General features: G+C 39.6%; 1 protein-coding gene across 4 annotated transcripts in view; it reads right to left on the reverse strand.

Moving 5' to 3' along the window:
* The window catches only part of DCBLD2 (discoidin, CUB and LCCL domain containing 2), a 61,305-nt gene extending 34,949 nt beyond the window's left edge, over positions 1 to 26,356 (reverse strand). For all 4 annotated transcript variants that reach the window (XM_030583199.1, XM_030583202.1, XM_030583193.1 and 1 more), the window contains exons 1-4: positions 26,251 to 26,356; positions 8,814 to 9,041; positions 2,749 to 2,886; positions 1,083 to 1,134 (exon numbers count right to left, since the gene is read on the reverse strand). In XM_030583199.1, coding sequence (XP_030439059.1) covers positions 1,083 to 1,134; positions 2,749 to 2,886; positions 8,814 to 9,041; positions 26,251 to 26,356 — 524 coding nt within the window. The remainder of the gene's footprint in view (positions 1 to 1,082; positions 1,135 to 2,748; positions 2,887 to 8,813; positions 9,042 to 26,250) is intronic.
* Between the last annotated feature and the right edge of the window lie 238 nt (positions 26,357 to 26,594).

A 26,594-nucleotide genomic window follows, 5' to 3' on the forward strand; every position in this document is an offset into this window, starting at 1 on the left:
GTGTACATTACAGAATATCTCATACAGTGCTTTAATCATAAGAAACTTGTTGACTTCAGCTAATGCTTTTAGAGCATAGAAGGCAGGAGGCACGATAGTTGAATTGCTTATGAAAGCACATGTTCAGCTTCTAGTGCCAGTTTCTATCACAAAATAAGAAAAAGCAAATACTTGAGGAAGAAAGTTGGAATAAATAGGGGCAAACTATTGATTTGGATTGCACAGGCCAAACCTTGAAAGAGTGGTGGTGCCATGAGTTTATAGGCCCTCCAAAATGTAACCCAATTCATTTATTGGCTTTACAATACTTTATAGCTTTAAATGATGCACGTATTTGGGAAAAACATGTCTCCTGATGTCCAGCCTTGTCTATCATTTACCTGAAAAAACACAACTGTCTATTACGTCCAGTAGAACCTCATTAATTCACACTAATTGTGAGACCAATGGCAAATTAATTTTACAAATTAGTAAGTGAATAAATAATAAGAAAAGCAAGGGCTAATGCATCACAAAATATGCTTTTATCATCTGACAAGTGTATGTTAGATTTAAGTTGTGACAGATACGGCAACCACACACAGTATCTTTAGGCATCTGTATTCTATTCCAGGGGGGGAGTTACCACAGTTTCTCCAGGAACTAAAAAGAGAGAGAGAGAGTGGGGGAGGGGGGGAGTGATTATGGTGGTCATTGAGACTGTAAACAGTGACATGAGTATTAAGGTAATACTTCTGCACATTTTGTAATTTATTTGTAAAAAGCAATGAATTCTTAGTAACATGAGCCCTCATTAGCACTATTAATTTTGGCTGGAAAGTGAGGACACTGCTGGTTTTTCTGTGTGTTCATTTAGTGCAAATTAGAGAGGTTCTACTGCATACTAAAATGATTATCTTCATTTTTGGAAACTACAAGGTCAGAACTTACGATGTTGCATTTAATCATTTAAATTTCACCATCCAAAGGACTCTGTTTGAAACGAAGTGGCAAAGTGGAAGATGATGCGTGTAACAGTATGAATAAAACCACAGTAAAACAACCATAGTGACGGGGGGAAAAAACAAACAAAGCAGTCTTACTTGAATTCTGGTTCAGAAAAGTGACTTGCATTGTCTAAACAGGTTATTAGGTCTGGAAAGAAAAAAAATATTAAGTCAAGAAGAAGATAGAGACAACCAATTTTAGCCAACTTTTAAAAAAGTGCCTGAAGCCCATGAAATTGAATCTCTCAGGACTCATCAGCTATGTGTGGTTCAAACAAAAAGTCTTTGAATGAAAAATGAGGTATTTGTTAAACAACATACTAATTTGTGAATCTTTTATGGTACAGTAGAACCTTGATAATTTGTACTAATGACTTGGAAATCCATTGAGAATTTAGCATGTAAACATTACAAAATTGATCTTGTTAATTTATTTTGCATAGTTTAATTTTAATTATTCCTGGTAATGCTTCACAGAATGCCTATAAGTGCACTGTAGTATATTTTAAAAAGTCAGAAATTCTTATACGCTGCTTACAAGAGGAAACTGAATAGAGAGGATGAAATTAGTACTGGGTTCTGGGTTTTAACATATGACAGTTTTGCACAAGTGGAGCAGGATAAAGTACTGAACACATAATGTGGGAGGGCCTTTCCCACATTATCAGAGTGACAACTAAAATCTGACATGTTTGTCCACTATGTCAATCTGAACTGTCAAGTTTAAATACACATACATTTACGCAAGTCAAATTAGAAAACACACAATAAAATTTCAGAACGAAAAGAAGACCGCATCCACTTTTTTGTAGTATTAACTCTAACAACAAGGCTCTCAAACTGTGGCCTGCAGAACACTTGCAAGTGGTTCACAGAGAACTGGAGATCATGTGTAGCTCTACCTCCACTTCTATTGGTGTCTAGGCTGAACACAAGTAGAAGCAAATGTAAAGAAAGAGGAAGAACATGTATAGCCGCCTCCATTGCAGGTCATGGCACCATAAGAGCATGGAAGGGGAACAAAGATGCTGTTTGTACAAAAACTGACAAGAAGCCACCAGCTGGGCCCTAGCCATAAGATTCCTTGGAGAGAGCAAGGAAACAGGATATGATGCAGGGGTAAGGTAAGGAGCAGCAGATCAGACAGAAAGATTACTGTGACACCTTATAGACTAACAGATGTATTGGAGCATAAGCCATGCGTCTGACAAACTGGATATTCACCTACGAAAGCTTATGCTCCAATACGTCTGTTAGTCTATAAGGTGCTACAGGACTCTTTGTTGCTTTTTACAGATCCTGCCCAACATGGCTACCCCTCTGATACTTGACAAAAGACTGGAACTGATAGATGTGTGTGAAAACAGAAAGGTAGAAAAATGCAACAGTTACCACAGGGATTATAGGAGACTGAGAATGGGATCAGAATTCCATGGTACTGCCACTCTATCAAGAGGTGATCTACACTAAAAATCTTTCAGGACCCTTCATCCAGCATCTTGGTTGTTATTCTCCAAACAAACGTATTTAGTCTTATCTAAAACAGCTGTTTCACTTGTTTCATTGCTTAACCCACTCTGAACAGTATCTTAATGTATCCAGGGGGAAGGACAGTTGAGAAGTGTTACGATGACACCTAAAAGAGTGTGCATTTTTAGATATCCACTGCTCATGTTGAGAACACAGAAAAATAAGTTTGTACTTCTTATAAAGCTTTAATTTTAATCACTAGACAGAATAATTAACTGAATCTGACAAATACCTGATTTGTCGGTGGTTGAATAAGAGGCAAGAAATCCACGCCCAGAAAGGTGTGTCCCGCTCATGAACTGTACTGTGACTTCATTACTTTTTGACTCAATTAAACTGTCCATCTGAAAGCCCAGGCCACAGTATTTACCTAGGAAGAAAAAAAAAAAAACTTATTAAAAAAATCTGTTTATGTTCAATGTAAGCTCACATTAAGTTTTCTAATTATATTGAGGCTAAAGTGAACTGATTGTAAGTGAAGAACATGCTCAGTATTTGAGATGAACAGAGAGTACAGACATCATATGCATTTCAATTCTTGATTCAATCAGGGATACCTATGAACATGAGCTTAAACAGCATAACAATTAAATTGGGCTATTAGAGAACCCTAGAGATATATGGGTAGAAGGGACCTCAAGAGATCATCCAGCCCCCTGCACTGAGGCAGGACTAAGTAAACCTAGGCCATCTCTGACAGGTGTTTCTCCCACCTCTTCTTAAAAACCTTCAATGATGAGTATTCCACAACTTCCCTTGGTAACGTATTCCAGGACTTAACTATCGTCGTAGCTAGAAAGTTTTTTCTAATATCTAGCCGACATCTCCATTGCTGCAGATTAAGCCCATTACTACTTGTCTACCTTCAGTGGACATGGAGAACAACCCATCACCATCTTCTTTATAACAGCCCTTCAGACATGAAGAACTATCATATCCCCCTCAGTCTTCTCTTCTCACAACTAAACATATCCAGGTTTTTTTTTAACCTTTCCTCAGGTCACATTTTCTAAACCTTTTACCACTGTTAAATGGGAAACAACAACAACAACGTGACAGATTGCATGAGAATGACGTCCCAGTAGCAGTAAGACTAAAACAACAGGTTTCTATACTATTAAGACCTGGAGAGCACATAACAGGTTTAAATATTGTCTGGTTTTAGCCCTGGGAAAGCATTTATTGGAAGCAAAGTCCAACATTTACTATAGACACAGACTCCTGGTTAACACTGTATACCCTCGGCTTGGAAGGATTAGACTTTTATTAGTAAAATGTCAGTAAAAGTCAAATTACCAAACATACACAAAGTGATGACAAAATATTTCCATCAATCATCAAAATGTACAGATAGGCAAAGCAAGAAAAATACTTCATAAACACTTATTAGAATTTAATTTAAGGATATTTACTTTGTATATTTTGACATGTGATGTTGACAATTTGTGTTTCAACAGTTATATAGCTTTTAACTTTTTGAATCTAAACATCTATGGTAATTAAATAATTATTGTCTGACACCCTCCTCCCCCTATAGTTTCCCACAAGTGTGAAAATTTAAATAGATAAAAATAAAAAATGCTTAAAATAGATAGATAGATATCTAGCAAAATTATAAAAAATAAAATAAAAACTGAATTCTGCCAAGCCTATGTATACTGCAAGACCAGCCATGGACCTAGAAAAAGGGCTTGAAAAATTTCCACAGTACCTACTAGCTCAAATTCTGCCAAGCCTAAAAGACAGGATGAAAAATACATGTGCTTGCGTGATTCCATCTCCAAACTTTCTCAGAAATGATTTTATATGTTTTTTCCAAGTGATTTATATCAATATTCAACAGAACTGGGCTGAGAACTAATCTCTTTAGGGCTCCACTAGAAACTCTTCTTCCCCCATTCTGAGGATGAATCCATGAAATACTGCATTTTGAGATGATAAGTTATCCAGTTTTTAATTCATTTAATGTTCACTAAAATCATCTTGAACAGTATCTGAAGCATTCAGATATTATCTTCCAACATTTTTTATTTAAAGGACATAAAGCAGACACCAGGGATATAACATCCCACTCACATTACATCATACTAGTTATATTAAATGCACAGAGCCCTGAAGTTAGAACAAGTCCAGAAGAAAGTTTCTTTTCAGCAAGTTTTTATATTTAACAGCAAGAGCCACCTGATCCATATCTGGGTACTAACTCATAGTCGGAATGAGCTGATGTCCCACATTGAGCATCTCGGGCTATCAGATCTTCCTAATGGACCATTAACCCCCAGATAATGCCCCCTCTGTAGTTTGGCTTAATATACACTTTACATTACATCTCCAAAATCTACTCCTAAGGGAATTCTGTGCCTAAAAATTCAGAGGAAAAAAAAAGTCACACATAATATTTTAAAATGCTGCAAAATTCTTCACATTTTATCAATCAATAAATACATGTGGAAGCTCCAGCATGGCTGCACGGAGATGGGAGATCACCCTGCAGCCTTCCCCACACTCCCGGACAGGGACTTGGCGGTGAGACTGCACCTGAACCTGACACAGTGCAAGGGCTAGCCCTGTCCCAGAAACACCCCAGGGCCCTGCCCCTCCGCATCAGACGCACAAGACATGGTTATACAGGCTCAGCCCAATAGGATCCAAATGTGGAGGGGCTTAGTGGGGGTTGGGGATCCAGGTGTGGGGTGAGAGATTTCTGTGTGGGACAATCTGCATGCAGGCAGCTCAGTGAGGGATCTGGATGCACAGGAACTCGTTGAGGGTTTTGGGTGCAGGGACAATGGGACTCTTCAAGAGGGTCCAAGGTGAAGGTGGTGGGGCTCATTGGGGTGGTCTGGGTGTGAGGTCTGGATGCTGGGGAGTGGGACTTGGTGGGTTGAAGTCCGGATGCAGCTAGTTCGGGCTCAGTGGGGTGGGAGGCTCAGGGAGGATTCTCTCCATTTAAAGTATGCCACAAGTTTTGTGGAGATCTTTGGCTGCAAGGCGAAGATGTTCTGCAAAATGATCACAGATCCACAAATTCTAGTAGAGAAATGGAATTTCTGACTGGAATTTCCACTGTGGTTTGAGTTTGAAGACTTTTGTAAAAATAACTTTCTTTCAGGTAATGCAAGCCCCCAGTATTCGCTGACCAGCTGCAATTTTACCTTGTTAATGGAAAGATCCACAGGATAAGTTTATTGTCATTGAGATTAAGTAACAGCTCATCACAATAAACAGTATTGTATATCTTTTAATAATTACAAAATAAGAATGCACGTGGGACTCATATGGGCCTAATTTGCAGGAAGATGTATTTGTAAAACATTTATTTTCATTTAGTAGTATACAGCACTCATATACTGGATTGAACACTATTATGAAGAAGTGCTAACAAAGCTAACTTCCCATGATAAGTATGATTTTCAAACAGTCCCACCCACCCCTACATCCACCAAAAATAAATCAACACACCTGACATTTCACATTCCATATCTCATTATAGGATAGAATATTTTTGGAGCAAGATAAATGAAGAGTCTTCTGAGATATGCAGTTTTTAAAGTTTCCCTCTGATTCACTTTTCTAAGGCTTTCCTGTTACATTTTGGCTTGTCACGTTTCTGACCATATATAAACTTAAGAATTGCCTCTCCCCTTGTGGGCTCCAGGATTAGTTGCTCCAAGGAGCAATCATTAATAGTGTCCAGAAATTTTATTTCTGCATCCCATCCTGAGGTGACATGTATCCAGTCAATATGGGAATAGTTGAAATCCCCCATTATTATTGGGTTTGCTGTTTTTGTAGCCCCTCTACTATCCCTGAGCGTTTTATGATCACAGGCACCATTGCGGTCAGGAGTATATTCTTACTGCTATAGTCTTATTATCCAAGCATGGAGTTTTTGTCCATAGAAATTGTATGGTAAAGTTTGATTGTATGCTTTCTTTCACATATTGTGCACAATCCTACCACCGCAACTTACTCTGTCATTCTTATATATTTTGTACCCTGGTATTATCGTGTCCCATTGATTATCATTGTTTCACCAAGTTTCTGTTATGCCAATTATATCAATATCCTGATTTAACACCAGGCACTTGAGTTCACCCATCTTACCATTTAGAGTTCTAGCATTTGTATACATACACTTACACAGATATGAACAGAGTTATGAGAATGCAAAGACTATTGCATTAAACATATACACACTTAAAACCATATTATATACACGTCCATATTTCAAAATGTGTGCATCTTTTAAAATATGTATAATACATGCAAAGTGTGAATGGCCCTGATATAGATTGCTGGGAGCAACCCAAACTTAAAGGGGTGAAAAAAGGAAAGGCATAGGAGGCTAAATGGCAATAGGAGATATCAAGCCACATGAAGATTAAAGGTTGTCTAGGAAGAATGAAAGGCTTGTAAGGTTCACCAAGTCCCTCTTGAGCTTCCAAATTGTGCAGGGACTCCTTTCATTGAATAGTGCTATTTTTTTTTAATATAAAAGAGAATTCCCTAGCAAATAGATTGTTAACTGAAAGTTAAGTTTGAAAAACTAACACCTCCGCTAAACAACACTTGAGAATTTTGTAGTTTTCCAAAGAGACATAAACACTGAAAGCCTGGAAATTCCAAATGAATGATTCAATTTACCAAAAAAATCCCAAACCAAAACAAACAAAATACCTGGAAGTACACAAAATACATTCAGGGTCACAAACATCCATAAATCTGATCCCATAGTTCCTTACGACAACTTTATCCATCTTCATCTCTTTCATGACCCCAAAAAAGTTATTAAGAGGTAAGGGTATTCAACACACACACACGGATGGAGAAAATTGCCTCAGAGTTTAGGGTTGTTCTCAGATGACACTTCAGAGTTAAGATTCTTTGACTGATCTTAATTGTGCAATAAATAAATAAAACCCAAAATCCAAAGCTTGCAAAGCTGAAATTTAACTTGAAATTTCCTGAATGTTTTTTAGGGGATAGTGGGGAAGAGGAAAAATCTTGAACATTCTCCTGTGAGTTTTTTGGCAGAATGGAGATTCCTTCCACCTTAACTCTATATTATTTTTTTTTACCTGAGATAATTGCCTAGAGACAACATCAAGAGACAGGATCAAAATGGGAGTCAGTTGTCTAATATCTCCCCTATCTGTTGTTTCAAATATGTAAATTCAAGAAATTGTGTTAGCCATAGCTGCAATTTTTAGCATCCTTATTAGTTCCATAAATTAATCTGCTAGTAACAGAAAAAGACACATACTGCTGAACGTATTATACTCACACCAGCTGGATACAGCTGAAAGACGAAAGAAAAGAAACAAATAAAGAACATTTACTTAAGTCACTTAACTCTCTTTTACAAGTGAGTAACAGGACTGATCAGGACTGGACGTTTCTTGCCATTTAAGGACCTCAGTGCTTTGTTATTTTAGAGTGAGTCTGGCTCAAGGGCTCAGAGCGCATACTTATTCTCACACAGTCATCTAGGTAACAACAGTAAGACAAGTCAGCTTGAAAAAAGCCAGCATTCCACAAGTGCCTTTACAGCAAGATTTGGTTCAGCCACTTCAATATTCTTGGATTATACAAAAACAAAAACACTATTGCTGAAAGAAATATCTGTAGAATACAGTGTAAAACAGCCAAAATGCATCTGCATAGAAAATCCGGAGACTCCTTTTCTTTGGCTTATTACTCTTAAATTTTATACGGTTAGATTTTTACTTCTACCCTCCCTTTCCTCCTAACAGAAAACCATACAGTACAGTGACAAGTTAAGGCTTCCATAACAGTGCTTTTAGGACAGTGCTATCATTAGCAAATTGACTGCATTCTAGTCCATTTTCTTCTGATATTGTGAAGAGCAGATGACATCACAGTAAGAAAAATTTTGCATGATTTTCTTGCTCTGGGAATAGGAGAAAATATACCATAGCTCTATTACACTAAATTCACTCCTTCCCCCTATTTGAGATCCTTGTATACAGTACACATCTCATTCCTTTTCATCAATTTATTACATGATGGCCTTCACTGTACTAGGCACTGCAAACATACACACAGGTAGACAAGGTCCCAGCCTGCTTAGAACTCAATGTAATTGTAACAATTCTCTGGCGTTTTGGGAAGAATTATTGTATTACATTAAATACACATTAGTTCATGGTCAGTACAGTGTATTAAGAAGTATTTCTGAAAGCAAACAAATAGTAGGGAATGAATATTTTTCAAGTTCTACCCCACACAACAGTATTCAAACATTAAAAAACAAAGGGACATAAAAGCTCCTACCTATCTCTGACCTGGTGGGTCCAATTCCATTGTAAACTCGCAAGTAATTAAAATGGCAAGCATCTGAATCTTCAATATCAAAATCACCAAATTTGAGCTGCACTCTCTGTCCGGATTTTACACGAATCTCCCACTCACACACCGTGCTGTTGGGATATGTCTGTGGGTAGTTTATTGAAGTAAGAGTTCCACTTTCCGGGCCCAGAACAGTGTGTCCACAACCATCACCTTAAAAAGAGAAAAGCTTTATCACAAATAAATTATTCATGTAGCATGTGCCTTTAAAGGGTCATTAGTAGTCAACCTGGTCTTTAGGAATGGCAGAAGATTTTTGAAAGGAAAGTTTTACTAACTACATTGTGGTAAGGCTCAAAAGAAAAATAGGCAATGGTGAAACTATAATTGCAACAAAATAGGATTTAACCAACTTTACCCAGTGGCTAAGTTCCTGAGCATATCTGACTGGGGAGCTGCAACAACTTTCCCCAATAGGGAAGATTACTCTGTGGTGGTTTTATTTATTTATTTTTAAAAGCACATAGCACAAACAGTGGGATAAGTGTTTCTTCAGGTTTATGGACACACACACAAAAATGATTTTAACAAAAAGGGGAGAGGATATCCAACCCTATTGTAATTGTGATCTTAAATAGGAAGACATCAGTTTAATTGCTGATTCTGAATTCTTAGCATTTTGGCAATAGGAGCAGAAGCACAACATGATCTTTTGGGGGAGTGGAGAGCAAAACAAATCCCTGGAAATAGCTGAAGAGAAGTGTGATCATAAACTGTTTAATTTTAAGATGGTGACAGTATTTGGTTGCCAGTAAAATATATTTGTATTAATCCTACTGGCTCTTTAGGGCAATTTCTATGTTTGTGTAATGCCTAGGGGGCCTCTGAAGCACCATCTCTGTATAAATGGAAAAAAAATACTATCATTTACTACATAATAAATAAATAATACAATGATAAGGAAGATCTATGAATCTGTGAGTAGAAAAATCAAATGTGATTATAAATTTACAAGCATAAATGTGATTATAAATTTACAAGTATTAGCATAACATCCATAACAAGGGCAAACTAACTAATAAGTCTAAGAGTATTTAGTCAATAGCAGAATATTAACTGCAGTCAATTTAAGATGCAATTAGCATTTATAAACTGCTTTGAACATGAGAGTGCCACATAAGTAGCAATAAGGACTCAATGAACATTGTTCCCAAGATGGAAGGAAGTAGTTTTGACTGTAAGACTTCAATCCAGCTAAATTGTAACATTTGGAATAAAACCACCTCCTGCAAACTGGAATCTGTGTTAGCATTTGAAGCCAACCCATTGAAGTAAGCTGTATCAAATTACTGTGTTAGGGTTTGCACTACTCTTGTAGAGCATGACCCTGTGAGACGTAGAGCACTTCCAGAGGGGCCCTTTGGAAGTGTTCAGCAGCTCACAAGATCACACTCAAAGTACAAGTATTAGCCTTCAACATTCTGTTTAAAAGCATTCTTCCCCCACCCCCCCCACACACACTATATTCCTCATCAAGAGATTCATTTAACCTCTCACTTTTTTCTTAACAGAAGACATCATCATTATTAGAAAGTATGTTCAGGTACCAAATTCTAGCACTCCATAACAATCAACATTACCCTTGGAGAGAGCTTTTTGATACAACAGCTATCAGTTTTCACGGTATGCCATTGTTTTATATACTAACCTTCTACTCTGTGTTCTAAGGTTAAAAAACAATCCATGCTAAAAAGTCTAAGACCTATGTAATGACTACACAAATGAAAAAAAGATTCATGCTAAGACGGACAGTGCCTTTTCCTAGAATGATTGTAGCAGCAAGTTGACTGCACTGAAAAGACTGCAAAAAACTAATAATATTTGGTGACTTAAACCCACAGAGACCCTTCATTTAAAAAAAACTGTTTTCTTTGCACTCCCAAGGACATCAAAAAGGCAAGATAAGTGTATGTTTTAAAATCCCAGCTGCTGGTGGAGCTAGTATACAGATTAGCATTCCAAACAGAAAGTAGTTATAAGTCGCCTCTGCTAGTAGTCTTAAAACAATAGTGTATATTTTCTTTTGGAAAAAAAGTTAACATGTTCAAAACTGATTTCAGTGTAGTCACAGGTTCTGTAATAAAAGCACTCATTTGACAATGCTTTGCTTTATCTTATTTTTAGCATTTTGTTTGAAAATTGTTTGTTGCATCATTAGTTGACACTATATACCATAAACACTGTTGTTTCCATTTTGGTAATGGGTCAGTAATTACATTGTCTCTAACTAAATTCCCCCTTGACAAAGTCTTTATTTACTACCCTAACAGGCATTGCTGTATACTAGTAAATGGTTGCCTCATTTTACCATGGAGGGGGTCAGTATGTATACTTTGTATATCGTTTGTTTGTAAAAGGATTTTTCAGGATCTCAATAAAAGTAAGACCGTGAATGCAAGATTTACTATTAAGAAACTTTACAGCAAATAGACTAAAGACAGCCCTTAATTGTCAAAATCTTGGCTGTTAAGAATATTTTAGAAACTCAGGGAAAAAATATTCCAATTCCTTTGCTAGTAATGAGTAAAGTCATAAGATTTCCTGGTTTTCTGCTGAGAAGTGAAGACAAAATGTTTATCGTTCAAAAGCATGAAACTCAGTGGGTTAAAATAACTATAATAATAAATACCTAGCTCTTTAGCCAATCCATATTGATCATATTTCAGACCTATAGCCAACATTTCAAAATCCTGGACATTAAAAAAAAAAATAATTTTCAACATAATGGCAGCTGATTTCAGGTTGTTTTCTAATTAAGGTAATGAACAATTCAGCTGATCCTCTATACTTCCTACCTGCATTTTTCCTGTTCTGTCATGTGGACTGGTGATTGCTTAGTTATTTATATATTCAAAATAGTAATAGATATGTCACCATAATTACCCTAACACCCAGCACCAGCTTTGAACAGGGAGGCCAAAATTATTAGGTTGACCTTTAAAATATATCAGTTAAAACATGTTAACATGCATTTTTTAAACACAATCTTTTTAAAAAATGCAGGTTAAAATGTTTTAGCAGTTTTACCCTGTCAAAGTATGGAAAGTTCAGCCTTGTTTCACAGTGGCCTGAAGTAACGTCTTCCTATTTACTGGTAGAGGACCTGCTGGGAATATAGGATTATGAACTTAAGTCTACGTTTTGCTTCAGAGTTTCTGAAAATTAAGTGAACCAAAACCATTCTCAGGCATTGCATACTCTACTAAGTTGTACCACTTTAACTATGCTGGTATAAAGCGCTACAATGCCACTAGTGTGGATGCAGTTATACTGATATGAAGGTGCTTTATACCGTACAAATATTGCCACATGGGAAAGGGAATAACTATATCAGTATAAGGCACCTTCATACCAGTATAATTGAGTCCACCTAAGGGCTTGTACCAGTATAATTATGTTGGTTAGGGGGTGGAAAATTTTTATTTTTTTAAGCTGTACCACTCTAACCAGTGTAGACAAGGCCTTAGTTGCTTTACAGATTCTAGACAGGAGTGGAAATAGTAGGAGATCTTCAAGGTATTCTTGGAAGGTCTAAATGATGCCACCTGGCACGTGCAGCCCAAACTAGGATCATTGTGTCAAAGTCAAATTTCTCTAGTGGCTCACACTGGTCACATATTTTATGTCTGTCTTTTTGTTAGGTGTCTCATTTGGGATAGCAATATGGGAATGTCAGATTTTTATGCCTGAAGAATTTACAGATTACTGCTGCATGTCTAGCACCCAATGCACAGTTTGCCAAGGACAGCATCATCATTCAGGAACTAGTTGGATTATTTGTATTTGCTTCCACTGAGATTTGCGAAACAAGGGAATCGTTTTGCTTTATTGGTTCTGAGAGTACTTGAACCTCACCTGCATAAGAAGTGTGTCATTGTTTCTAAGTTATATAACATTGTCTGCAGATGATCAGACGGACAGACAGACATCTCTGATCAAGGGAAAAAGTTCTACAGCCATCAGCCACTTCTTCAAGAAAGAGGAAACACTCATTGCAAATGTTCTTTGCATTCCAGGCACATATCTATGATGACATCTGTTTTATTTTTCTGAAGGTCATTATCAAATTCAATTATCATAGGATCGAGCTTCTGGTGAGCTGGACACACAGACATTACATTGGATTACTAGAGTTCAGACAGGGAATCTTAACGTCTAGTCCTACATAACACATTTTTCTTGAATGAGCTGACAAGTTCTATTGTCTTTAATAAGTGGCATCTCTGACATTTGAAAAGATCTTCCAGAAAATTTGCACAGGCCAAGTGATTGAACAAGTAATCTGCAATACAATTAAACTTTTCAACTTCTCAAAGAAATTTGTGAAATCAATACAAAGTAATTGTAAAACCATAACCACCACATGGTGCATGGGGCCCAACACAAAATATGAAAAGCCTGCTAAGTCCCTTGTAGCAAATTAGAGGAGTGTACTCATGTGGAATAGGGCGTTTAATTAAAGACCACCCTTGAAAGCAATCTCCGTTACACAGTTAACCTACTCTAATTTTCTTCTGAGACCTTTTTTGGAGAACAAAGTGAACTGCTATCAAAATCCTTTTAAAAATCTGAAACTTAATACAAGAAAAAACTCTTCCCATTCCTAACATGGAGAAGGGAACAGCATGAGACCAGGTCTATAGACACTTTGATTACTGTCTGCAAAGTACACAGGATGCAAAATGTAAAAATTCACATTCATATTTTGATATGCATTTTAAATATATGCAGTGTATTTTTGGAGAAAGAATTTAACTGTTAGGCTTCTTGATGAGATTTTGTGTGCATAAAATACTATATTCTGAAAGCAAATAATGGGAATTCAAGGGAGAATATGAAAAATTAACTCTCTCTTAACTGAATGGAATGACAGCAGCACCAGAGTTCTTAGATGAATCTAAGCAAAGAAAGGAATTTCAAGCTGCTCATTTTAACTCTGAATATGCAACCCTCTACTTTGATGGGCTACCATAATCCCTTTTGCTCTGATAAGATGCTCTGTAAAGAATTTTTCTGCTGTTTACATGCAGCAAAGATGCTGTGTCAGCTTCTCATTCCTTTCATCTGAAGCAAATATGTCTCCAAATATGTGGGGATGATAAGGGACACGCGACTGGGGGTCCAGCTATGAAGTCAGCCAGAACATATCTGAGACTCTACCACAGTCCACTCAGTCCCAGCAACCAAGTACGGACAAGCCTGATGCAGGGGAAGGAACCTCAGATCAGTATGGGGTAGTTTTTCCAGAGGTGGTTCACAGCAGAGGCAACGCGTGGGGAGAATGTAGGGTCAGTGTGTAAATGTATTTCCCATTACTGTGCTGTCACCTCTGACTTAACAGGATACAGTTACTGACTATTCATTAGTTTACTCATACTAGAAGACGTAGCAGTAGAACAAAGAGAGGTAGAATTATCATCTGCTTTTCACTGTCCTGTAAAGTTAGGCAAAGGGGTCACACGGAGCAGGGGTGGCACCTGAATCCTCCTGAGAGCTCTTGATGAAACTTGCATGGGGGTACTCCACAATCCTCTCCCGAAGCTTTCTAGGGATGTCAGACTTCTAACTTCCTCTGAAGTCGGACACTTTCCCATGCCACTCTCTCTGCCTTTGTTACCCTCAGGAGCGAGATACGAGCTAAAATCACCACCTCCTTTGGAAAATTTTGCCAATATTCAGTACCATTGCCCTATACTCATAGTTTCATGCAACAATGCAATTCCCTCCACATTACCCTCATACCTGGCAGGTCACACTCACCCTGGCTGGTGCTTAGTGGCGCTATGCACAAGCACTCCGAAGCAGACGTGTCAATGAGCAGGTCATTTAAAACTTTAGGGGAGCAAGGAAAGGGAGCTATGAATCTTAACTTCCACTTTCCGTTGTGTATATAGTGACAATGGTACCTGTGTGTGTTTTATCTGCCACTGCTGCCTTAAGGGGTTCCTGCGCCACATCCACTAAATGTCTGAGTCAGAAAAGGAAGAGAAAGAAGAGGACCTGAGATGACATATTCAATGAAATCCTGCAAGCCAGTGCTACATCAACCATAAGCAAAGGGTCTGGAGGGTGAACACTGCAGACAGCCTGGAGAAGGAAAGAGTGGAAAGGAGAAAGTCCAAGAAGTCCCAGCAGGAAAAGGAGAGGGAGATGCACCAGGACTTAATGGGGCTTCTCCAGCAGCAAAAAAATGCTGCAGACTCTTATGGACCTATGTTATAAACAGATAGTTAAGGGTTAATGTCTCTTATCTGTAAAGGGATAACAAATAGGGATCCAAACACCTGACCAGGGGACCAATCAGGAGACAAGATACTTTCAAATCTCAGTGGAGGGAAGCCTTTGTTTGTGTTTTTTGGGTTTTGCTTTGTTCTCTCTGGGCTCTGAGAGTGACCACACGTACCTACAGGCTCTCTAATCTTCTATTCCAATTCTGTAAGTACAAAGGCGGTATAGTCTTTTTATTTGTTTTTCTTTATTTGCAAATGTGTATTTGGCTGGAAGTATTTTAAATTGTATTTCTGCTGGAGGAGACTTTTTCTCCAGTTTCTAGAAGCTGACAGACCCTGTAATATTCCATCTTGAATTTACAGTGATTTTCTTTATTCTTGTTTTTCTTTTATTAAAAGTTTTGCTTTTAAGACCTGTCTGATTTTTCCCCTTGTTGAGGCTCAAGGGAATTGAGTCTGTACTTAACAGGGAAGGAGAAGGGAGGGGGAGAGAAAGGGCGGGGGGAACCCACCTGATTTCTCTGTGTTGTGATTCAAGGAGTTTGAATCACGGTGATCTCCTAGTGTACCCAGGGCGGGAAAGATCTGGGAGGAAGAAAGGAGAAGGGGGAATCCCTTTGTTTAGATTCATGGAGCTTGAATCTGTATATTTCTCCAGGAGCCCAGGGAGGGAACATCTGGAGGAGAGGAGAAGGGGAGGGAAATGCTTTATTCCCCTTTGTTGTGAGACTCAAGGACTTTGGGTCTTGGGGGTCCCCAGGGAAGGTTTTGGGGGAGACCAGAGTTTATCAGGCACTCTACTCTAAGTCCTGATTGGTGGCAGCACTACAAGATCTAAGCTGGTAATTAAGCTTAGGGGAATTCATGCTAGTACCCACATTTTGGACGCTAAGATTCAGAATTGGGAATTATACTATGACAAACTACAGGTTCAACAATCCCAGACTCGCCTCTTTTTGCAGTCTATGGAGAACTCACTGCAGCACTCCCTATACCTCTTCACACAATATTCCATGTGGTATCAAGGACCGCTGCACTACCCCTCCCACTTCACCCAGGGGTCATTAAGGACAACCACAGCTTCACATGCACTGACCTGTGAGAGCCATGCCTGGTGTATGTGTAGTTAAAATGGACATGAATGTTCTTTCCCCTTAATAAATTAAAAGAATGAGATTTTTGAAGTTTTTGATGTATTTGCTTTAAAATTGTACAGATTTTTCTTTTCACTGATTTTGTTACAGAATAAAATTATAATACTTGCAAAATAATTCACCTTTATTAGCTCGCACCATATGCTACAGAATGCCAACCATTTCTGAAAGCAACCAATTACTTGTTACTGTACAATATGACAACTCGCAGGATCAGTGACACACAAAATTAATAGGTGCACTGATAGATGTTCACCAAACACGACCAATTCCTAACAGCCAGCGAAACAGGGAGGCCAAGTACAGCACAGTACACCACAATATGTTACTATGGCTCACTGTTAAAATGCTCTTTCAAAGTACCCATACCTCCGCATTGAATTTGTTTAATAGCCCTGGTGTCTAGCTGTTCAAACTCAGCAGACAGATGTCCCACCTATGCCCTAGCAGAAACTTCTCCCTCTTTACTTCACAGATGTTATGCAGAACAGAGCAGGCATCTATAACTATTAGGACAGTTTTCTCACTGAGATCCAATCTTGTACGTAAACAATACCAGTGTCCCTTCAATCCAACAAAAGTGCATTCAACTGTCATTCTGCACCAGCCAAGTCAGTAGCTGAATCACTCCATGATGCTGTCAAGTTGGTGAGTCTACAGCTTCATAAGCTAGGGGAGCAAGGGGTAGGCTGGGTCCCCCAGGATCCCGATTGGCATTTCTACATCACCAATGAGAAATAAAATCCCTGTTCGTAGCTTTCTTAAGTCTTGAGTTCTTAAAGATGCAAGCGTTATGCACCTTCCCTGACCAGCCCACATTGATACTGGTGGATGCTATCACAGATGCCAATGATACTTTAAATGTCACCATTGTTAGCTATTTCATATTTAAAACGCGTAACAAATGAGTAGTGATCATATTACGAAGATCTACACAAGCATTATCCCAAGTGGTGGGGTTGCAAAGGATGGGTGATTATTTCCATTTTCCCAAAGGGGAGGACTCAGCTTTCAAAATCTGGGAAATGTTGATTCATGTTATTAGTATAAAGAAGGCTGCAAAAGTCAGCCCAGGCAATGCCACTAACAGACTGGAGGGAAATTATGTTTTCAAAGGCCAAATGACTTAGGTGATATATGACAACAGTGACCAAAAAAAATTAAGAATGTTTTCACTTACTTCATTTGAGCATAACTCAACAGTTTGATTTTAACATTTTGAGTTGTGGATGTGAAGTATACATTTGCTATATCATTTATATTGACCGTAAAATGCATCCTGGGATTAATTAGGAGAATCGCAAGAAGTTATAAATGAAGTAGTAGTTGATGAATATTTCAAAGAGGACTGTGCTAAGCTAGTGAGGCCTGATCTCATCTGGCCTCAAAAGATGAGTAGAGCTGGGTTGGATCACTACTTGGAGGAGGGATCTCCTAGACAAAAGGGACCTATAGAACACATACATTTTCTATCCACCACCTCAGAAATCTCCAATAGGGTTACCACTAACTGGAAAAGGAAAAGGAAAACTACCCAATTATAATTCCAGCTCTTAAAAGGCACCTCTTCTGAAATTTCTAGCATCAGTGGGTAAAGCGCGCCCATAGAGCTGCTGCTTCAGCATGCCAGAGACAGACCAGAAGTACCAGGGGAGCCCTTCAAGTGCCATTAACCCACAAAAGGAGAACTGGGATCCTCTTCCATAGTCCATTCTACCATAGCCTCCAAATACAAACTTGTTTCTCCCCAGGACTCTTGCACGGCCTTGCTAACCACACTATTACCCTACTTCCTCGAAGCTCCATCCCTCCCCCTCATCCCACAATCCTGCTATCCAGCATGTCTCACCAGAGTATGTACAAGACACAGATGGTGAGTAAGACAGGCAGAGTCAAAACAGAATTAGCTGATGGATATCAGCAGATCTGTCAGTTAACCTAATGCAGTTCTGCCAAGTTTATGACCAGGACTTGAAAAATTCACTCAATACCTCCAAGAACAAGGATAAGGCTACTTGCCAAGCCGAATATCTGAGCTACACTCCATCCTGATTAGATATCCCCAAAATCTTGGGCCCAAAGAGCAGACACTCCTGACGGCTGAAGTTTGTACTCCTAATTATTGCCAGAGGCGCCATACAAATATCAAATACATTAGTGTTGTCCTCTCACCCACAAAAAGAATGTATGCTCCCCAACACCACACATACAGACAAACAGATTAATACTGGACAAGCCCCTGCTCCCTTCAATAAATTTTATTCTGTCCAAACACACAGTACTTTGTTGGTATAATAGAAGATGAAGGTTTTGCTCCTGGACCAGATCCTAGACCAACCAGGGAGAAAGCAATGGTGTGAAGAGCAGGGAAGCCCCAACCAACCTGAGGACTAGCAACAGCAAGGGCCCTGCCTTCCACCTTACCAGAGGGTTCTTTGCATGGGTGTGGCCCCTTGCCACTGCCACTCACCCAAGCAAAAGGCTCTATAGAAGTCCCTTCTGTCACCCTAGTAGATCTCTACTGGGTAGCCGCAGGAAGTAGCCACACACAGTCTGCTACCGGGCTTGTTGGGAACCCTACAGAGTAGATACAAATCAAGTATTTAAATTTTGTTTACCCCCCCCGACTTTATTTAAATTGAATACAGATTTATTTTAAAAAATGATATAATTAAGTCTGAAATGGCCACAATTTATGTTAAGGCTTAAACTTACTATAATCTATTACAATCATTTAAATTAAAAAATTAATATTAAGCAGTACATTTGCTAACCATTTTAAAGAAGTCAAACCAATGAACTAGTGTAAGTAGCTGATTAAGCACCTGGAGTCAGAGTTTACTAAAATGCTAAACCAGCTTTTGACAACAGTAGCCTCTTCTGCAGATGCAGACAGGATATTGTCTTCATTTGAGGTTATTCAACTAGTTCAGTCCAATGCCTAGTTCATTCAAAGTTGAGAAACCAATTGAAAAAGCAGGAAAGTTTGTTTCTCTCTTTCATGATATGAATAAAAACTGGGCGTGAGAGGATGAGATCTACTAATTCTGAAATCTTGAAGGATGTGGTGAGCAGAAACAACCAGTTTCAATTCACTGACTACTGATAATACTTTCTTTGTTTAATAAATCAGTTAGTTTTAAATATAAAATGTTTTGATCAACCTTATTTATCTAGCACATGTAAGGTAGTTTTCTTCAGCTAATAATAATTTTTAAAATGCTGTTTTTGCAAATTTTTTATTCAATTAAAATTTTTATCCAAATTCCACTTCACACAAATTACAACTAAAACATTTATGGTCTAGTAAATAAGAAATGCATCATTCTCTACTTTTTAACATAACAACAATGAAAAATTAAGAATTTGAATAAACGTATGCGAAGCTAAGCAAGTGTTTAAATGTATAGGTATAATGTATCCTCTTTGTCAGCAAAAAGTAGTACCAAATTTAGTAGAAAGGCTATATTCAGTTGCAAATCAACATTTTGTAATGTTTACCAAACAACAAGAATCAATCTTTCTTCATAAAAACAAAGAAGTACAAATGCAAAACAAGATTAAAAATCTGACTATTATTTAAATCAATCTACACTGGACACATACATTACTCTTCTCCAAGGGGAAGTACTCCTCTACTGCCCCCTTCTCCAGGAAGCTTGAGGGTATCCCCCAGTGGCAGCCAGCCCACTCTCACTGGCTGATTAACAGCAGCAGCAGCCACAGGAGCTCCTCTGTAACACAACACCAGTAGTGTCAGTTGAGCTGTCTCTCTGCAGGCTTGGGATGACATTGCTGCATTGCTTTTAACTTAAGTGCTCAAATTTGGATGGTTATCTTTTCAACCATAGGGGCTAGAATCTTATTTTTTCTTTTAAATACAAGATTAGACCATTCTGAAGTCAATGGCACACATCCTGAAGATTCATACTCATCATGGATATCTGAATAAGTGGATTTTTCACGCCCTGGTTATAAGAAGTAAAGGGAAATAATTCTTCATGTGTTTCATTTTGAAATTTCAAAATAGCTTATATCCAAATATGTATTTTTGAAGTTTGGTATTTTGGTGGTTATGATAATTTAGAAGAAAATATAACGGGGGGGGAGGGGAGAGCTAAATTTCAAAGAGGTACATTTTAAGATGTTTCATCTCCAAGAGTTAAAGATTTTATTGAAAAAAAAAGAAAGAAAATTCAATTATCCTCAACCATTTTTATGTCAAATTTGGAGTCTAAATTCAAAGAAAAAAACCAATAGGAGTTTATTCCTGCTTAAAGTGTAAATTACAACACAACCTTAAGTATGGAGTCACTACAGATACCTCCATTACACATCAGCCGAACTGTACGAGTTGCTTTATTAATAAAAAGCAGAGAAGGCCCTTACCCTAACAATCTAAATAAATTCCAAGCTACTGAAACACTTTTGAATTTCTATGTTGAAAAAAACGTAAGCATCGTCCTTTTCTCACTTGGTTGTTTTGTTACCGGACAGCCAAAATAACTTAGGTTTAACTGATGAATAGGCCACACTGAGTACAAGACAATAGCTGAACATCTGTTAAGTGCAAAAGTTCCCAAGATGAGGTCCACGGAGAGCTGGCTGATTACGTGATGCTGGTGCTCTCTCTCTCATTTCCAGCCGCTAAATGGTATTAAAAGCAGCTAAAAAATACATTAGATACTTTCCCAATATTACTTTTCCATGTAAGCAACTGCTATCATTGACCCAAGGATGTTATATAATCACAAGAGCAAAGGGAGTTGCTCTGCACAACTGTGAATAGAATAAGTGGTGATCCAAGAGACATTCTGTATTAAAATATGGTCCTCACTTCAAAGCAGTTTGAGAAACTGTGTGTTAGATAATGAGGAATTAGTGAGGAATCCATCGCTATTACGTTTATAACATGTCAAACAGCAGACTGTTTTACAAATGTATGATAGCTGACCAGAATGTCCATAAAACACAAAAAATGGTATGTTAATTTTTGATTGTTACTGAGAATGTGGAAGAAACCGTTAAGTGAGAGCAGAACTCAAACACAGCCAAGAACACACAAGAGCTTTCTAGCAATTGGTAATATTTCTTATTTGTGGAATGAGATTATTATGCTCTTGAGTATTTTATAACTGCTTTCATACTGATTAAAACGTGGGCAATCTATAATGTACATTCTTTCATGTTGAATGAAAAACATTACAAGATGGCATGCATATTTTACCTTTTGTTTCTTCGTATACAATTATATTGCAAAACACATTGGGAAACTATCAAATCTTGTTCAAATTATTATAGGTGGGACTGGCAGCACAACCCATTATTAAGGTTGCCCAGCACTTCTCACTATAAAACTCTGTTTTCAGTTGCTTATAACTTTACCAAATGGTAACTCTTTAAGCTGAAATATTTTGTTCTGGGTATCTGCCTCAGGCTGAATTTTTTTGGAAGACTTCAGACAAAACTTTTTTGCCATTTCTGAGAATGAGACTAGGGGGTTGGACTAGATGACTTCCCAGGGTCCCTTCCAACCCCGATATTCTATGATTGTATGATATGTTGTTTTGCTCATGTTAAACAATTCTTGAGACATTTCCTTCGAGAAGTTCTACCACCCCATACTTTGGAGCAGCAACTTGAAATTTGCCAAGGGGCGACCTCTCTGTCCAGAATGTATCTTTTGCCATCCCCATGAAAATCCACCCAAAGGTGGATAAGTTGTTGTCTTTGAAAAATCCCAGTTTTCATATGGTCAGTCAAGACTTGCTAGAGCTTCATAGCTAAATTCCTTGAAGCTTCCATCTGCCTTCGGTATGCCCCAGCCTCGGCCTAAGCAGGACTTTCCCTGCAACTCCACCTTTGGACTGCTGGGAGCTGAGCCAAAGCCATGCATCAGAACTCAAGAGCAGGGGAACCTGTGTCTCCTGTGCTCTCAATGACTCCCTTGCTAGGCCTAGGCAGCAGGGAAGAGGAAGCTGCCTGATTCAACTGTAGATAGGACGAGAGCCAGACCTTGGGGAGTAAACTGGGCCTAGGAGCTGGAGGGGGAGGACGGGAAGAATGGGGATACAGGGACTAGAGTTTGGCCGGGAGAAAAGGAGGAAACTGGGAACAGCTAGGCAAAGAGAGCTAGGGTAGGAAACAAGGTATGGGAAAGGAAAGATAGACATGATGAGAGGCCAGGTGTATGGGAAGAACTGGGAGAAGAAACTGGTGGGGGTACGAGGGGGGAAAACAAGACACTAAGATTAGATAAGGGAGACTGGGACCCAGTGGGGTTGGGGGCACCAGAGGAGAAGGAGAGGCACAGATAGGCAGAGGAGCCACAAAATACCAGGCGGTAGTGGAGACTGGGCTCAGGGAGGGAATGGGAGACTGAGACTGTGATGGGGAGTTCAGACTAAGGGGCTAGGATTGGCTAGGCAATGAGACTGCAATGGGGAGGCAAAGCCTGAGGAGTGAGACTGATTATGCGAGGAGAATGGAACTGGGGAGAAGGGAGATGAAACAGGAATGGAATGGGGGGAGGCACAGAAAACGTCAAGTTTGGAGGGAATGGCAGAAGATTCTGTACCCAATAGAACACACTTCTCTCCACAGCTGTAATGGAACTAAAAATTACTGATTCTCACCATTCTTCTGCTTCAGCAAATATCCATGAAACTCAATGGCAAAGTGTCTCATTCTGGTCTAGAAGATGACAAATTACTATTGCTATCTGCTCAAGTAGCAGAGGGCCATTAGTGGATCTAAAGATTCAGGACATGTGAGTGTCAATATGATGGCACATGATGGAATTTGTTTTTTCAGGGTTAGTTTTATTTTTAACCTAGGAAATTACAGGTACAAAAAATGTTAAAAGAACATTACTAAGCTTGCAAAGTCAAGCACTCAGAAGTTAAGTGAGTAACCTGTGCAACCTTAAATCAGTCCCCTTGTGCATATGCATAACGATAGTCTTTAACAACATGATCACGTACTATTTTTTCTACAGGACCCCTGCCTCATTGAGTGCACAGGATGTACCTGCACTGGGGATGAATCAGGACTGTGTAATGAAGAAGGCTGTTGTCTGTAGGACTCCTGCCCCTTTGTTGAATGAGTCAGAAGGTATGTAGTGAATAAGGCAGAGGACTGCAGGGACAGAAAGGATGGTCTCATGGTTAAGGCAGTGGGTCACTGTTTGTGTGTTCTTCATTTTATGCATGCCTGACTTGAGACCCTGGGGCCTGATTAGCAGAAGCATTCACATCTGCAAATGAAGTCAATGGAAGCTGTGCTCTGAATGTATAAAATGCTATATAACACTAAGTACTCTGAAAAATCAGATCCTAGTGTCTCAAATTGGGGAAACTTTTAATCTTACTCCTCTGGGCCATCATAGCACCCACTCACCTCACAGGGATGCTGTGAAGATAATTAATATTTTTCAAGCACTTTGATATTATAGTTATGACCACCATAGAAAAGCCCTTGAGGAAATTAATCATGCTATCTTCAGAGCAGGGTTTGTGCAGATTAGAAAATCTAGGGTCACATATTGAACAATGACACAAAAAAACAGTGAACAGTTTCTCATGAAGTGAGCACTGTCCATTCTGAACAATGAATGAGGCACAACTCCTCGGAAAAAAATAGTAAGAGCATGTAATTAAAGACTGCATCATAATGCATATGCACAAGGGGGCTGAATTAAGATTACATAGGCATTTCCTGACTTTTTTGTGCTAGTCTTTGCAATCTCAATAATGTTCTTTTAAACATTTTGTGCGTTTTGCATATAATAGTTTCTCATGTGTTTTGCATAGAATTTTTCATGGATTACATACGAAGGAAGTGTTTTATCTTACTCTGAGACTCTTTAATAAAATAGGACTACTATAGCTTTTAATAAAACAGGCTCTCCACCCTCCACCCCTGGAAACAGACTGATGTTAATCTTTGCCCAAAAAACCTGAAGAATATTTTTCGCAAAGAAACAATATAACACATATCTCACTGTTCTACAATCACTCATATTGAACAGCACTGAATTCAGCAACGCTGGGGTCACAAAACTTTAGAACAATCTTCCTTTTTACTGCCCTTTTAAACAAAATTTGCCATTTAATCTAGTTCTCTCCTCACAGAAATGTCTGAATTTAGGAGAAATGTTTGATTTCAAAGGACACCGTCAACTTGAAAGCTAGTGTACCTTTTCATGGATGGATATCTTAAAGAGTTTGTCTTGTGGATCAACAGCTTTCCCATTCACAATGTGGCATTCCTGTGGCTACTATGGCAATTGCTTTCTACTAGTGTTACTTTTACACGGGAAGTACCGTATTTTTAATTTCTTTTCATGCAGTTAGCTGGAAACAAGGTGGAAAGGCTGAACTGTGTGGTTACTATGTTCTGTAGACTACTGTTTGATACAGGTCAAAAAATGAGTTAAATGTACATTAACACTACTACTGTCTTTGAGTCCCCCTGTAGTTTACACTTTTAAAAAATGTTTTCTTCTCCTGTGTTACCATCTGAAAGACACGCAAAAACAGAGAAAATTGTGTACAGTCAGCATCATTATTTCTAATGTACAGTCAGAAGCAGAATAAACTGAAAAATATTTTTTTCTCAAATCTCTTATTTACAATCTTAGGTACAGAATGGAGATTTTTAAGATGGTAATGATTCCCTTCAGCAATTTTTTTCTGGCATAGAATCAAAGTGATAGTTAATTTTACACTCCTGGTTCTTTCACCATTGTCAAAAGACCAAATGTTGCCTTGTAAATTAGGGTTGCCTTGTAAATTTCAGCATACATAAGTGTGCAGTGAGTTATTTCAGGAAAAAAGGAGACATCTCATCAACTTTCCTAAAAGAATTGTGCATTTTATGGCTATTCTGCCAAAGATGTCCCTTTTACCCCTGTACACATTATCTTACATATCTCTAGCGTCTAACTCTGGTTTTATAAATTAATCACACATTGTGGAAAGAGAAAAACCTGCAAGTCGTTGTCAATATACTGAAGATCCCACAGAAACCACATTTCAAATATACACACCACCCCAACATTAGTATTGCCCTTTTACCCACCAGCTCCTGAACTTGCATTTTTCAATGTTTCTTGAAATCACCTCACAAATACAGTAACATACAATTCAGAAAAAGAACATACCAGGAAATCACACACAACAATATGATGCAAACACAGGAGCCAACAAATTCCTGCTCCCCAAACCCTGGAAGGCATCTCCCTATACTTTCATTTACCATTCTCCTACATGCATCCCGCTTGTGTGAAAGCCTCCCACTTCAACTTTTAATTTGGGCTGAAGCAACATTAAAAGTGTTTAATTTGGGCTGAAGCAACATTAAAACCAAAGCCAAATTCCTCCCACATTAGGACAAGTCTGGAGGCATTTCCCCACCTTCCTCCCTAATCTTGGGGGAACAACTCAGTGACTGATGGTAATGGGGGGGGGGCGCTACATCTCCTCCCATAGCGATGATCACTACTCTCATGGAACCTGAGATTAGGAAGAGGGAGCACCAGGCATCCCCTCTTCTCCATCCCCACAACACAGGGCTGTGTGGGGTGACAAATCTCTAGGACTTGAGGCTGAGGACCCCAGAGCGGGGGTTACAGACACTGGACACCTCTTTCCCCCTTTATTTGCAGAGGTGGGGATGGGGGCAGCCCTGGGGTTTGGGACAGGGCGGGCACGTCAAACACGGGGCGGGCGGGCGAGGGGGGCACAAGCTGTCGGCTGGTCAGTTACCCCGCCAGATGCCCGGGGATTTGCGGGCTGCCCACAAGACACCGCCCCTGGTTCACCCGTTACCCCGGGGGCGGAGGGTAAACACCCGGCTCCGGGCGCTGAGGACTCCTGGAGCAGCGGGGCGGGGGGGCCTGCCTCTCACCCCCCCGACAAACCCATCCCCCAGCGGGGGGGGAGGCGGGGAGTCTGTCAGTCCCGCGCTCACACGCACCTTTCTGCGCCCCGGCGCCCCGCAGCTGCAGCAGGAGCAGCAGCAGGAGCAGCGCGGCGGCCGCCGGCCGGGTCCCCGCGGGGAGCGGGTGCTCCGGGCTCACCATGCCCCGCGGCGTCTCCAGCGCGCCCGCCCGCCAGCCCCGTGCATCCCGCGGGCCGCGCCGCTCCCCTGCCCCGCGGCCGGTGATGGGACCAGCCAGCGGCACCGCCCCCGGGCTCAGCCCCTCCTGCCGCCGCCGAGCCCGCGCACCGCCCCCTGCCAGGGGCGCAACCGCTTCCGGGTCTGCGGCTCCGACCCCGGCCGCCCCCTCCTGCCCGCCTCTGAGTCTGGGGCTGCGGCGC

The sequence above is a fragment of the Gopherus evgoodei genome, chromosome 1 (genome assembly GCF_007399415.2).
Source record: "Gopherus evgoodei ecotype Sinaloan lineage chromosome 1, rGopEvg1_v1.p, whole genome shotgun sequence".
In the NCBI taxonomy this organism is placed as follows: Eukaryota; Metazoa; Chordata; order Testudines; family Testudinidae; genus Gopherus; species Gopherus evgoodei.